Source organism: Schistocerca piceifrons, chromosome X (assembly GCF_021461385.2).
Source record: "Schistocerca piceifrons isolate TAMUIC-IGC-003096 chromosome X, iqSchPice1.1, whole genome shotgun sequence".
Lineage (NCBI taxonomy): Eukaryota > Metazoa > Arthropoda > Insecta > Orthoptera > Acrididae > Schistocerca > Schistocerca piceifrons.
The window spans coordinates 893,321,430-893,337,253 of record NC_060149.1 but is presented as its reverse complement, the minus strand read 5'-3'; the positions used below and the strand labels follow the sequence as shown (position 1 = coordinate 893,337,253).

Here is a 15,824-nt window from a genome sequence, read left to right as displayed (position 1 = left end):
TCAAATGTTACTGTCGATGTGAAGGGCATTAATGTGCCTATAATGACTTCTGGCAATTAAAAGTCCAGAATAACAGTAATGCTGGGTGCAATAGCAGGTGGAAGGAGGCTCCCACTGATTTGTGATTCTTTGCAAGGGGGGGGGGGGGTCGGAAACTGCCTGCAGGGATTATCTTTAGATGCCAAGAAAAGGGCTGTATCACAAATGACCTGATGCTAGATTGGATTAAGGTTATCTGGAACAGAATATGAGGCTCTCTGCTTAACAGAAGGAACATCTCTCCCAGGAAGTTAAAAATCTGACAGCAAAGAACAACACAGACCTGATGATAATTTCTGCTTGCTTGACCATACAACTTTGAGTAATGGATGTTGTTGTGGTGAATAGAACTTTTAAGGATCACCTGTGACAGTTTTACAGTTAGTGGCTTCTTCCGGGAGAATATGCCCTTGCCCCAGCAGGGAAGGTAAGGAAACCCTCAGTACCCATCCTGGGCCAATGGATCTTTACTGCCTGGGGCAGAACCTTGAGTAAATATATTATGAAAGGATTTTTAAAAAAAGGTATGCATATCCAGTGCTACAGATAGCTAAGAAGATGACATGCTTTGGAAGGAGTATTAGGAGGGAAGAAATGCCAGTAGGCTTACAAATCAAGATAGTTATATCAGTGATTATTATTATTATTATTATTATTATTATTATTATTATTATTATTATTTACTACTAAACATACTGGTACAACAGAAATGGTAAGTAAACAAGGAATTGAAAATAAATCCTTTTAATTTTCTTTCTTCTTTTATTATCAAAACATATACAATCAATAAAAGGCATAAGTTTTGAATAGGTATAATGTTAACATTTTTAGATAGATACTTTATAGCAACAAAACAGTTTTTAAAGTTGATTAACCAAATTATGTTAAAAATAAAATTTCCCCAAGAAGCCTTAAAAAAAAGATAAAAACAGAAGAAAGAAAGAGAGGGTGTCATCTTATATTCAGGGTCATCTTATACACTGATAAATATGGTATCAGATCTGGTGATGGATGAAAGTGACTATGGATAACACACTTTATGTAAAGTGCACCATTTCAGGCAAAAAGGGATCGGTAAAGAAAAATGACATGAATGCAATATTGTGCTACAGTAATCTGAAGACAACTGAAAAAAGATGTCACTAGAAAAATAAAGTGAGGCACATTAGCACCACCAGCTAATATTCTGAAATTATAATATGTTTGGGCTACTTTGAAAAGATCACACATAATTACCCTGCCCCTATGAAAATCAGTATTTTAGGTATAAATAACATTCTAATAAATGTGTTATTTGTGAAGTATGCGCAGTATATTTTGTACACATGGTATTCATGTAAATATTCTTCTGTTGTGCACAAGAGGCCAAGCATTCTATGTCTAAAGCTTCAGGACAGGATTCAAAATCCCACTTGGTGTCAACCTGATGTGTAACAGTTTCCTCTAAAACAGAGTTTTTCACCTGTGTGTTTGGTGCAGCCCAGTAGTAGAATGTTAGTGTCAAATACATAACTGATGTGGCACTCTATGGGCTTACCAGATGGTCCTTGGGAGACTTAGTCCCAAAGACTGCCACAGCAATCAATGGGTTTATATTCATTTTATCTGTAACTACACATATAAATAGAACAATATCTTTTATGTCTCCTATATCTCACACACATCAGTTGACTCTTCTGGAACAACTTCAATGGTCTGTTGCTTATCATATAATTATGTACACCATGGCTTTTTTATTGAGTTAATTGGCCTAGAAATGCTGCTGTGAAATAAAGCTGCACAATCAATTACATATTTTCTTTAATTCCTTTGTAGACACCTGAAGATGCCATAAAATAATGAAGTGTTAATATGTTTGGCTCGAAACAAAAATAAAAATTAATTTACAATAAAAATCAAAAAATAAGAAATAGTTATTCTTGCTTACGTGGTAAACAGGATCTTGTAAATAACTCAATCAAGTTTAATAGCTGTTGTAACACTAACAAATGAGGATAAAATTGATTTCTTATACATACAAATCATTAAAGACAGTTCTATGCTCTTACTACCATTGGTCATTGTCAGTTCTAAATGGGGTTACATGTAGCTAGTTAGTTTTATGTTCCATGATTAATTGTAATGATGTGGAACAAGAGATTTTTACATTCACATTCATTCATTTGTAAATATGGTTACGTAATGACCATTTACAACAAATAAAAAACAAATTTGTTAGTAATTCCTATCTCCCACCTTTTGCACATTACAAAAATTGAAATTCTTCTATGAAACAGGAGTAGTTGTGGAGGAGAAGCTTTTTCAGTTTGCTTTCAAATTTTACTTTGCTGTCTGGCAGACATATCACTGGTAAGTGATCACAGTTCTTGGTTGCAACACTGTGTACCCTTTTGTGCTACAAATGAATTTAACACAGAGTAATTAATATTACTTGATTCTTCTGATATTGTAATTATGTACATCACTGTTCCTTTTGAACTGCAGTGGATTATTTACAACCAACTTCATGAGGGAATAGATATACTGTGGAACAATAGTCAAGACATCCACCTCTGTAACTTACCAGTCAGGGCATATGGTTACCATACTGAGGACCTGGGTTTGATTCCCAGTGCTGCCATGGATTTTTCCTTGGTGGGAGGACTCATACGGGGTACACTCAGCCTAGTGATCCTATCAGAGGATTCAAAATGCCTGACTCCTTAAACAGATATCTACAAGAGGATCATGAAGGAGCAAAACATATTATTCTTGCAGCACATTTTTGAGTAATTAAGGCTTTCTTTCGTCCAAAATTTGCAGTGGTTCGAAGTGTAAATATGGTTGAACTACATTGTTTTAAGCAATTTCTCCCCAGTCAGAAGAATCTCTGCAGACTACACTGATTGAATTATAAAGTACAGCTTTCTGCAGTCTTTCGTTAGATATGTCATAATCCATTGGTTGACTATGCAGCATAAAACCTTAGTTTATTAAATGCTTGTCAAATTTGATAACTGGATGAATGTGTTAATAGCAATCGCAGTTGAGCAACTCTTCTGAAATCCAAACTGTGATTTACTGAGGATGTTACTGTTGCTCATGTGGAATAATATTATAGAATACATCACCTACTGAGAAATTTTGGAAAATGATGTCACTAGTGAAATGGCCAAGTAGTTACTGTCATCTCCCATATAATCTTTCTTACAAAGGGATTTAACAATGGCATATTGTAATCTCTCTGGAAAAAAAAAAAAGTGCCGAAAGTTAGTGATGTGTTACATATACGAGGAGAAAAGAGAGCACTATGGGAACAAGTTGCATTTAAGAAAGACTTTCAAATTATGAGTTGTTGACTAACATACAAAGCATGTCAATTCGAATGACTAAGACCACAAGAAAATTGTTTTGAAATATCAACACTCCACAACCCATCAACACTCCACCAGTGGTCCCCTCCGACACTTACCAATGCTCTCCCATCATCTCTGCTCACCACCTACTGAGACATGGTCTGAAGATGTATTTGATGAAAACAAAACTGCTTACCATTTAATGTGTTATTTTTAGTTTTTCATAAATCTTTGTGATCGAGACTGATTAGTATCTTAATTATCTATAAGACTGCTGTTAACTTCCAGTAATGTTTTCAAAAGGAAAAATCATTGTCAGTATATCTCCACATGAGCTCTATCTTTTTTTTTTTTTTTTTTTTTTTTTTTTTTTTTTTTTTGATGATCATTTTGCGTGAAAGGAATTTATGCTCTTAGAATTTCAATAGTAAACTTCCCATGATATATGCCACTTCTTTTGCAGCATTAACATTCTGGAGTTTATTTGGAATCTCTGTAATGCTCCCATGCCAACTGAATAATCGCAAGATGAAACACAACGCTCTTAGTTGTATCTTCCCTGTTTCTTGTATTAATCCAATCTCACAAGGGTCCCCAACTGATCAGTAATACTCCATCATTAGTTGAACAGGTGTTCTGTAAGACAATTTTTTCATTAATTAATTAAATTTTGTATGATTCTCCCAACAAATCTTAATCTGGCATCTGTTTTCCCTACAATTTGTTTGATGTGGTCATTCCACTTAAGAGTTACTATGCATGGCTACTCCAAGGTATTTTACAGTAGTTACCATTTACAGTGATTTGTCGCCAACAGGGTAATTCTGTTAGTGTTCTGGAGAAATGTAGGGAAATGTGAAGCAATACTGGCCCTATGACTTACCTTAGAAGAGACGCTGAAAAAAGGTAAACCTACATTTATAGCATTTGTAGATTTACAGAAGGCTTTTGACAATGTTGGCTGGAACACACACTTTAGAATTCTGAAGGTAACATGTATAAAATAAAGAGAGTAAGCGGTTATTTACAACCTGTACAGAAACGACACTGAAGTTTTAAGAGTGGAAGGGGATGAAAGGGGAGTACCACTTGAGAAGGGAGTGAGGCAGAGATGTACCCTATCCCTGATGTTATTTAATTTGTACACTGAACAAGTATTAAAGGAAAGAAAAGAGAAATTGTGAAAGGGTGTTAAAGTTTATGGGGGTGGGATATTTTAAGGTTTGCTGATGACACTGTAATTCTGTTGGAGACAGCAAAGGACCTGGGAGAACAGTTCAATGGAAAAGTTAATGTCTTGAAAAGAGGATGTAAGATGAAAATCAACAAAAGTAAAACAAGGGTAATGAATTTATGACTCTTGTGAATTTGCTGATCATGTTTCTGCCATGCATTATTGTTTGCGCTTTTGTAGTTATAAGATTAATGATTGAGTAATTCAAGAAAGCATAATTTAATGAAATAACAAATTATAAATATGTAGCATAAGAAAATGCTTGAATACTCACCGCTAGAAGATTAATAATTGTGTGTCCTATTTCACAATACACTGGTCTTCTTCCTCGGACAGACACCAGCATGCATGGGTAGTATCTGAATTCAGCACCAAGTCTCAGCATTAGCCGAATTGGGAAGACTTTTGCCCATGGAGTTTCCCATCTGGAAAGAAATAGTTTTGGGAGTGTATATGAAAAAGATTTATATAATATTCAAACAATTTATGGAAATGCAGCCAGATGACATTTTACACAACTGCCGATATATCAGTGGATGAACACCATGGATTTACAAGGCACAAATGCAATGAGAAAGTGCCACGCAAGGAAATTTAGACCCTCGGAGGTAGGGCTTCACTGACCGAGAACCAGAATACAGCACACGTAGAAAGATAACACACACACTATAAAAACCAGCACCACTGTACAACCAAGGATGACCAACGTCAGAAGTTATCATTTTTATACAGTAATTGCTTTGAGAGAGCTGTATTCTCAGCAGAAGATGAGCAAAAACCTCCACCTCTATTCATGAGAGAATATCCTAATTTTATTGCAACTGCCTCCTTAATAACACTACCCCAAATTCTGGAAGTGCATGACAGGATATCCTTATTGTTACTCTTTCACTATATCAATTGTGGCAAAAAGTGACCTTGAGCTGGACTAACCCAGCTGAAAAACTTTAAAAATCTGAGATGACGTGGGTTCTATGAATCAAGGAACAATGTACTCCTCTATGCTGAGCTAGGTGGTGACAACTTTAAGTCTGAAGATACAAATCAGTGTGAATTGAGCTGAGTTCCTATAAATAGCATGTCGCAATGTAACAGCAACCTTCCTCCTGGAAGGAAGGGAAGGCAGCCATTCTTCTCCACCTCCACACTGAAGCGAATATTCGAATGGACTGAATATAGCTGTTCAAAAAAAGTATTGTTGGCATACTTAAGAAAGCATGTAAGTTTCAATACTGCCAACTCCAGGACGCATTCCTTGAAATCTTCCATAAATAGACAGGCAACAATTGGTGACAAAGGGCTCCACATCTCCATCTGTATGCTTGTAGAACTGGTAATTGAATAAGAAGTAAGTGTATTTTAACAAATGTTGAAACAGATTAGTTAATAAAACACCAATCCTATTGCCAATTAAGCATAATGAATGAGACAGAGGTACATGAGTGAAGAGAGAGACCGCATCAAAACTTATTAAAATCTCAGAAACCTACAGAATTCCTAAAGCGATATGCACATTGATCTATTAGTGGGATACATGGTATGTCTGAGCACTAGTGTCATGTACAACAGACCAAACAGGAACCCCTTCCTAGCGGATATTCTGAAGACCATACAGTTTAGTACAGACAAGACAACGACAGTTAGGAATCTTTATAGACTCTTGCAAGAACAAACTTTTCTGCAAGAGACTGTTGGTCTCCCACTAATGACTAAACCCTTATTGTTGGGTCAGCATGGAGTCAGCAACTATGCTGGATCAGGTAGTAAACACTGCATCTTTTGAACATAACGCTGCTTATCTATGATAGTGATGGAAGCTGAAGAAATGAATTAAAATTTGTGCCACGGCCACGACTCGAACCCAGATATTCCTGCTTACTAGGCATAAATGCTAACCATTTTACACAACTACAGCACTATGGTCAACAATACTGGATGAACTACTCAAGTCAAATACCTTCCCCAAGACAAACTTCAATTCTTATCTTCAGCTTATTTTCCCCCAACTTGTTTGTACAGCAATGTTGACCATAGTGCAGCAGTGGTGTAATGGTTAGCATTTCTGCGTAGTATGCAAGAACACCTGGGTTCAAGTCCTGGCTGTGGCACAAATTTTAATTCAATCCATCAGCTTCCGTCATTATTGTAGATAAATATAAGACTTAAACGTCTCGAGAAAAATTTAATTGTAACATCTATAAGATCACCTACAGTACAGGACTTCCTCATTATGTCCAAAGCTAGGGTGCAATTCCAATGCCGGAAGGCTGTGGCATTAGTGACAATGTAAGACAAAAGTAAGTTGAAGATATGAATTGAAGTTTGTGTTGGGTGGGCACTTGACCTGGGTAGTTTGTGCAGGAATACTGACCACAGTGCTGCGGTGATGTAATAGTTAGCATTTCTGCCTAGTAAGCAAGATGACCTGGGTTCGGCTCCTGGCCATGGCACAAATTTTAATTCATTTCTTCAGTTTCCATCTTTATCGTACATGAAGATGACACTTAAATGTCTCGGGGAAAATTTAATTATTGCTTGTCCAACATGACCACTGTATTGTCCTTGTCTGTGAGTAAGATGACAATATCAGGATCCAACCTGAGTGTACACAAAACATTACTCACAGCTGTTACTTATTTATTTACACATCTAGTTCTGCAGGACCAAATTGAGGAGAAAATCTCCAAGGTCATGGAATGTGTCAGTGCATGAAATTGCAACATAAAAATAATAACAGATAAAATATTTACGAACTCAAAGAAAGTCAAGCCATAGGTTTAAGTAAATGCAATCAACAATATAACATAAGAACCAACTTAATTTTTCATGAAACTCCTCAACAGAATAGAAGGGGTGACCTATGAGGAAACTCTTCAGTTTTGATTTGTGGCAATAATATTACTCTTGAGTGAACATGGTCCAGTCAACACACGTTTCTCTCCTAATCTCCTCAACAGTGTCTGGATGTGGTTTGAAAACAGCCTGTGTGACAAAACCAACCAAAACAACAACTGGTAAATGCTTGGGAGTTGGTGCAAATAAGGTTATTGATGAAAGCAATGGGGTGGTATTTAAGTCTGCATCTTTTCTGCCATACACAGGTGGTATTTCCACCAGGACTGGCGGTAATCTGCAGAAACATGGAGTGAAGTGGGTTTTTCGACTGCTATCCAAGATCAGAGTTGACCTTGGAATGCGTAAGGTGGCTGTCTACCATATCATATAGTGCATAAGTATCAAAGATGCTTACAACAACTGAGAAAATCTGCTATTGCAGAACACTGCCCTGGCACCAATACCCTACTGAACATAACACAGAGACTGGCATGTACTTCTAACTATTACGATAGTGTTATGAAGGAAGAGTTGAGATTAAATTAGCACGTCACGTCATTAACAGTGAAGGAAGTTTCTGTTTAATTCTGCTTGGACTTCTGCTCTTTCTCCGGCCAAACAACGCAGGGGTACAGTTAAATGTTACTTGCTCATATGTTGGTAATAAAATTCACTTCGATAACTTCAGATATTTTTCATCTTTTGTTGTGGCAGTAGTTTTTACGGTGTGTGTGTGTGGGGGGGGGGGGGGGGGGGCGGGATGCACGCACACAGTCGCACACATGTGCATGTGCAGTCATGTGCATGTGGTCTTACTTCAAATGTCAAATTATGGTTCTTGCTCAGCATATCCCCACTACTGAGGGTTCAAATTTCTTTGCACAGTGCTCTCTCATTGCACTTGTGCCTTGAAAATGACAGTGTATTCATCTGTCCAAATATCAGTGGTCGTCTAAAACATCACCCAGTGATTCCACTAAGAATTTAACATTTATATGTCCGGGAGAACTCAAGTTTCAAGTCTGTGTGTCTGTGCAATAGAGGTTTTTCAAAGGCAAAAAGGTGAGCCACAATATGTGTTGCTAATGAAACAAGCAAGTCATGTCAGTAAGAAAATACATAGAACAAGACATTTACACAGAGAAAAGGTCTGGAACACAATTTTCGGGACTAGTAACTTTTAATGAGCTACTGACCTATTGCAGAGTATTGCAAAGACAGAGAGAAATGTTTCACTTTCACCAAAAAACACCAACACCAGAATGAACGTGCCACACAGCAGGTGGAAGACAAGTTGTTATTCTTAAGCAATAATAACAACAATGATAATAATAATAATAATAATAATAATTTGAAGTTTTATTTCGCATTTCATATTTATTTGACTATCAACCACATAATGAAAAGAAGGTACTATCTTAACTGATTTTTGTTAGGATTACAGCAACATATGTCTAAGGTGTCACATGAGTCTTGATATAACATCACACTTGTTACACATAAAGAAAATGTTTGAACTATACTTCAGAAATTGTAAGTTACAAAACAAAGTTTACAAATAATGCAGTTATCAGTACTTACTTCTATCTGCAATTTCATTGTTAGACAATGTAGCTTCTTTTTCTTATGAGCTTCAACTAAATTTTCCCATCTTACAAGGGAACAATTAGACCTGTCATGTCAAAATCTGCCCTGAAATTTTTTATACAGGAAGAAACACAATGTAAAAATTTTAGCTGCTAAGACACACTGCAACTATTTTTTTAAAAATGTTGACAGCTGCCAAATTCATAGTGCACCAAGTGACTGGAGTAGTGCAAATCCTTGCTGTAGCTACAGCAGACAGTGCGTCCACAACACAGCAGGCACATAACCTTCGCTGTCGGCACATTGACAAACAGATAACATGAATAATGCCTTTGTTGTCGGTACATCGATAAACAGATGACATGACACAATGTGTTCATTATTTGTAAAGCAAATTACAGCTTTTGTTGATAGTTTCTCTGACGCAACTGTTCACAATTACTGTCGCTCGAATTTGCAACTCATTTAATATCAACAATAATTTAACAATTCTCTCACTCACTAAGTGTTAACAATGGAGGAAAAATTTAATTTTTTTCTTTGTGAATACTTCATATTACTAGCATCTGTCTTTGTGCAGGTTCCAGAGTTCCACAGTAATGTGGAAGCCAATAAATGTTTTTAAATTTGAGCAGACAAAATATGAAGAACGTGGTATGCGATGACCTACACACTCATTCAAATAATGTTGACATTTCATTAGAAATTGTAGAAACATTAGAATAAATAACTCTGATGTTTCTTTAACTGTTGTTCGAATGATGATTATTGTGCTAACAAAGTCCAGAGCAAAAACAGAATACCTCCCAAGCCCAAAGAACACATGCACAGTAATAGCTTTCAGTGACAAACGTAAGGCTGTGAATTTTTTGATTAAACAAAGGAGGGAGAAAGCACTTAAAGTTAAGCAATTACCAAAGCTGGTTTCATTTTGTAAGATCTAAACATGAATTGCATAAACGGAAGAAAAAGTTACACGAAATATGAAATATGCACCACAATGAAACTCACAGAAGTATGAAAGAAAAACTATTGAATAGTTTTAGAACAACATATAAGGGTCAATATACGGTTACCAAGAGAAATCTGTGGCACATGCCACTCTGAATGGCAAGTAGGTTCGACATTACTGATTTCCAGGCTTCTTTCACCTGGTTAAACAGATTCAGGAAATAATATGGACAAGGAAGTCACAAAATTACGAAGTTTACGTTAAGTAAATGTGTGGAGGAGATCTCATTAATAGGTAATTCATAGCTGAAGTGAAGACGAAGATTCTTGTTATCCCCTAAAACGCTGCATGTGGAGCCAGTGTCAGGTTTCATGCAAATAACACTTTACCATTTTGAGCAAATGCAGCCAATGAATGCTGTGCCACATCCGTATACAACAATGCCAGTGATAAGTATCAGTGGATTACTATTTCCGCAGCTTTATATCTGCATTCTGGAAAATCAAAGCAAATTAGGACAAGAAAAACTGTTTAGCAATGAACACATAGTGCATAGTGGGGCGTTGTAGAAATAATTCAAAAGCCAAGATCGCTTAAATACTGTTTACTGGATAATTGGTTTCAACACACTGAAGGTGCCATCATCGGATCTATGAAGAGATAACATGACAGGTTTGAGGGAGGGCTTACATGAATTACACTATATACATCACTAGTAGTACAGTACCACATACCTAAATGTAGATTAACATTTATAAACCATTTGGATATAACGATACATGAGGCAGACCAGTTGATGTAAAATCATTGTCATAAAAAATGAAAAACAACTGCTCTCATGGTCATTCTTTTCGTAAGATATGTAAAACGGCAGTCACAAGATAAAACTATATGGTACATGACTGCTGCTCGACTAGTCAGCATCACACTGCCCTTTTCCATGCAGGTATACCTGCTGCAATTCTAGTGGTTCACAACCGACCACTAGATAGCGCTGTCCAAGCAGTGCACACACAATCCCACAGTATAACCACTCATTGCTAATACAATACAACTTTACTATTGCTGTTAATCAAATACCCATGCAAAGAACACTTTCGCATACACTTATTGTACATACTATACATACTATAAAGCACATCAATTACAGAGTAAAAACACCTGAAGCAAAGGTATTATTCATATTAGTGCCATACAAAACTACGTATTACAATTTACCCTTATTCATATATGGAAGTTAGGAATAAACACACAGTAAGCTGTTCATAACACGACTTGGATACAATGTGACGAGTGATTAAAACCTGTTTGCTGGGTTTTACCTGTCTGGGCACTACGATCTTAGGTATTGTATGCGCCAAAACAGTACTAACTTGCTATTAAAGTATTAAAGGCTCTCACCAACTATACACTCATTATGAATGTAGAACGGACAGACTATGAATACCTGCATAGGCACATAAAAGTAAGGAATGTCAGGTCAGAAACAAACCGAGGGGGCACAGGAACAGGTGGGTGGTGGTGGTGGTGGTGGTGGTGGTGGTGGTGGTGATGGAGGGGGGGGGGGACAGACATGCGTAACAAGATGCATAGCCACTCCAAGTGCTTTCCCATCAGCATGGCACTCGTTCTGTCTATTCAATTCACCGAATGGGGAGTAATGGAAAACCATATTACTACAATACCAAGGAAACACCCATTCTGGCTGGCCATACACAAATACATCTGTAGAATATAGAAAAGTAACTAAGTCACATTTGGTGGGCAATGGTAATCATCAAGCAAAGATTTATTTGCGAGGCTGGCCAACTACACGTCCAGCCTCATAAAAAGCATTTACCTTACTACTGCCCGCCAAATGTGTCTTCCTCACGTTTCTTGGTACCGTAGTAAAATGGTTTTCCATTACTCCCCATTCGGTAGGCTGAATGGACGGAACGAGTGCCATGCTGATGGGAACGCACGTGGAGTGGCTGTGCATCTTGGTACGCATGTCTGTCCACTGCCACCTCCCCCCCCCCCAACCCCCCCCCCACCCCCACCAATCTGTTCCCGTGCCCCATCGGTTTGTTTCTGACATGCCATTCCTTACTTTTATGAGCCTATGCAGGTATTCATAGTCGGTCCGTTCTACATTCATAACGAGTGTGTAGTTGGTGAGAGCCTTTTATAGCAAGTTACTACTGTTTTGGCACATACAATACCTAAGATCGTAGTGCCCAGACAGGTAAAACCCAGCATACAGGTTTTAATCACTTGTCACGTTGTATCTAAGTCGTGTTATGAACGGTTTACTATGTGTATATTGCTGACTTCCATATATGAATAAGGGTCAATTTGTAATATGTAGTTTTGTATGGCACTAATATGGATAATGCCTTTGCTGCAGATGTTTTTACTCTGTAATTGACATACTTTATAGTATGTATACTATGCATAGTATGTATAGTATGTACAGTAAGTGTATGTGAAAGTGTTCTTTGTATGGGTATTTGATTAGCAGTAATAGTAAAGTTGTATTGTATTAGTAATGAGTGGTTATACCATGGGACTGTGTGTGCACTGCTTGGACAGGGCTATCTAGTGGCCGGTTGTGAACCACTAGAATCGCAGCAGGTATACCTGTGTGGAATAGGGCAGTGTGATGCCAACCATTGTTAGTCAAGCAGCGGTCATGTACCATATAGTTTTATCTTGTGACTGCAGTTTTACATATCTTATGAAAAGAATGACCATGAGAGCAGTTGTTTTTTATTTTTTGTGACAATGATTTTACATCAACTGGTCTGCCTCATGTATCGTTATACCCAAATGGTTTATAAATGTTAATCTACATTCAGGTATGTGGTACTGTACTACTATTAATGTATATAGTGTAATTCATGTAAGCCCTCCCTCAAACCTGTCATGTTATATCGTCACAGATCCAATGATGGCACTGTTAGTGTGTTGAAACCAGTTATCCAGTAAACAGTGTTTAAGCGTTCTTGGCTTTTGAATTATTTAAAAAACTGTTTAGCTGAAAAAATTTGTAATCAGTACAGCAAAATCTGCAAAAATTGGAGCGAATAATTTCCAACGTTACATCTGAATCATCATCTTACCACATGCAGGCAGTAATTCACTGCATTTGTTGGATTCTTGGTCTGGACGTAATGATACCTTTGTCTTTTGGAGGAGGACAAGAAGAATGTTAATACAATTAAGATTCCACCCGAAACTAATAGTGTTATTCCGCATCTCGTTAAAAATTTTTTTTGAACAGTGTAAAGCATTTTATGGAAAATTGTCAAACAATATAATTTATGTTATCTTTTTGTCATTTCCGATTGATAAACAGAACAGTATTGTAAAACTTTCGTCATTTTTGCATTGTCAGTTGGCTTTACCACATTTTACAAATTTGATCAAATGTGCCTGGTATGCAGCAGAATATGCTGAACAATGGCCACGATCATTTCTTACTGCATTACAGTTATGTCTAAGCAAAATTAGTAATTACTGTGAAGTGCTCTAATGCACTACTTTTTCTTTATCAGGTGTGCCTGGTTCAAGAAAAACATTTGTTTTCATTATGAACTAACACTTCGCATTTTTTGTGACAACTAAAGGGAATAGACAAGGAATTGTTTCAGTGTTAGTAAAATATTTGCTATCCAAAAATTATCATAAGAAGCATGATACAGGAATTGTTATAAAATGTTTAGTATCAACAAACTGAAGCACTAATTGGTGGAAGTTGTCTGTGATACAATATCATATACTGCCTTTATTTTCTTTCCTCAGCTACTCACTTGAGTAATAAATACAGCTGCAACAGTTAAGCTGTTGACACAAACTGCAAGTTGTCCAAAAATTAATGATTTGAGGCATTTTTGGTACGGTTTAAGAGCTGAAAATTATCATGTGTGCACTATGGACTTCGTGTTACATGGTGTTATGTTTTCTAGTCACAGCTGTGCCTGCTTATTCGTTGAGTTGTGTAATAAAAGGTAAGGGCTGCAGAAACTGCTGTTATAAGTGGTTCTCTGTGCAGAAAAACTGAGTAACTTCAACTCAGTTGTGTTTTTTTTAATACTTGCAGTTCGCCTTAGCAGCTTTTCCTGTGTGAAAAATTTCAGGGTAGGTATTGACATGTCGGATTCGAGCATTCCCTTGTTAGTGGCATAACACGAGTATTCAACAATTATCTGAAAAATTACTGTCAGTTTGCTTCATGGTGAAGGAAGCATTGGCGGAGGAGAGCAAGTTAGTATATGACTGTGTTTGCAGAAGGAAAAGGAATCACCACCACCACCACCACCACCACCACCACCAACAACAACAACAACTTATAACCAATGATTCACAATATTTTTGGACTGACAAGTTTCTTGGTTCCCAATTATCAAGTCTTCTTCTTCTTCTTCTTCTTCTTCTTCTTCTTCTTCCACCTGGCCTTACCCCCTATCTTCATGGGGTCGGTATGTTAATCTGTATTTGTCAATGTTAGTGGAAGAGCATGGACAGATTCCCATCCTGTCGCCAATGGGAAAAGAACTATTAAAATCTTTTATTGTTTCAAATGTTCTTAAAATACAGTTCAACTAAAACAACAACTTATGTCAGATTCTTTACATTCTCAGCTAAAATGGAAAGTGAAGTACTGACTATCCTATTGTCAGACTTTGAAAGATAATTCAATGATACTGGATGAACATAAACTTCTATATCACAAGCATGACGTAACCTGATGAGCCACAACATTACGACCGCTGCCCACTGTGAGACTCACTGTTGCCTGGTGGTATTGCAGGCATGTGACGCAGTTAGCAACGTATGTCAATGTAGAGATGACTGGGGTATCATTCTAGCCACAATATGGCCACATTTGTTGGTTTGCGGAGTATGTATATAGATGTAGAAATCCTCTGGCATAAACAACTTTGACAAAGAGCCAATTGTTATGGCCTCTCACCTGGGAGTGAGCATCTCGGAACATGTGAAGCTAGTCGGCTGTTTGCATGCTCCTGCTGAGAGCACCTGCAGAACATGGTTGAAAAAAATGACCCAATCATGAATAAGTGACAAGGCCTCATCACAAATGCCTGCTCTGTAAAGGCGGCAAACATCAATCAGTGGCAGATCTGACAAAAGACTACAAAGCTTGTGCAAGCAGAAGTGGTTCAGAGCATACCATTCAGTGCACAGTGTTACACATGAGACATCAGAGTGTATATGCGGACAGGGAAAAACAATTCCCGGAGTTTTCCCAGATTTCCCGGTTAAAAATACACTTTCTCCTGGGTGAAAACACACGTTTTCTGTGTTAAGTGACAGTATATTTTCCCTTATCAATCCTTTGAAAGGTTATGGTTTTATACACGGGCGTAGAATTTCCCAGTACTTTAAAAAACGAAACTCAGGGAAAAAGATACGTTTTGGAAATATCTTTGATGTGCAGCAACATGCACACTGCGTATTTTCGTATTACGAAAGTATACATTGCAATTCCACCAAACACCGCATATTACTTTCTGAATCATTGAAATCAATATAGCAATGCGCGTTTGTAAGCCAGTCATAGCTCACGTGATCTCACCAGCCGATGGCAGCGGATATTCCGAGCATAGGACACATCATGTACTCAGCCAACAGCAACATCACTGTTACGTAACACGAACACACAAACAGGGAAAGTTAATAGTTTAAATTAATATACATAGTGTTGCTACAATAAAAGCAAAGCTTTCACATATAATATTGGTATCTAATGTTAATAAGCCGCAAGAGAAGCTAAGCTTTCACATATAATAGTCTTTTTCGTTACTGACAGTACAGTTAGCCTTCTGCCCCTGAGCAG

General features: G+C 37.3%; 1 protein-coding gene across 1 annotated transcript in view; it reads right to left on the bottom strand.

The window, feature by feature from the left end:
- Positions 1–15,824, bottom strand: part of LOC124721730 (zinc finger FYVE domain-containing protein 9) — a 377,978-nt gene that overhangs the window by 106,016 nt on the left and 256,138 nt on the right. Inside the window, exon 12 of the mRNA XM_047246829.1 lies at positions 4,883–5,033. Coding sequence (XP_047102785.1) covers positions 4,883–5,033 — 151 coding nt within the window. The remainder of the gene's footprint in view (positions 1–4,882; positions 5,034–15,824) is intronic.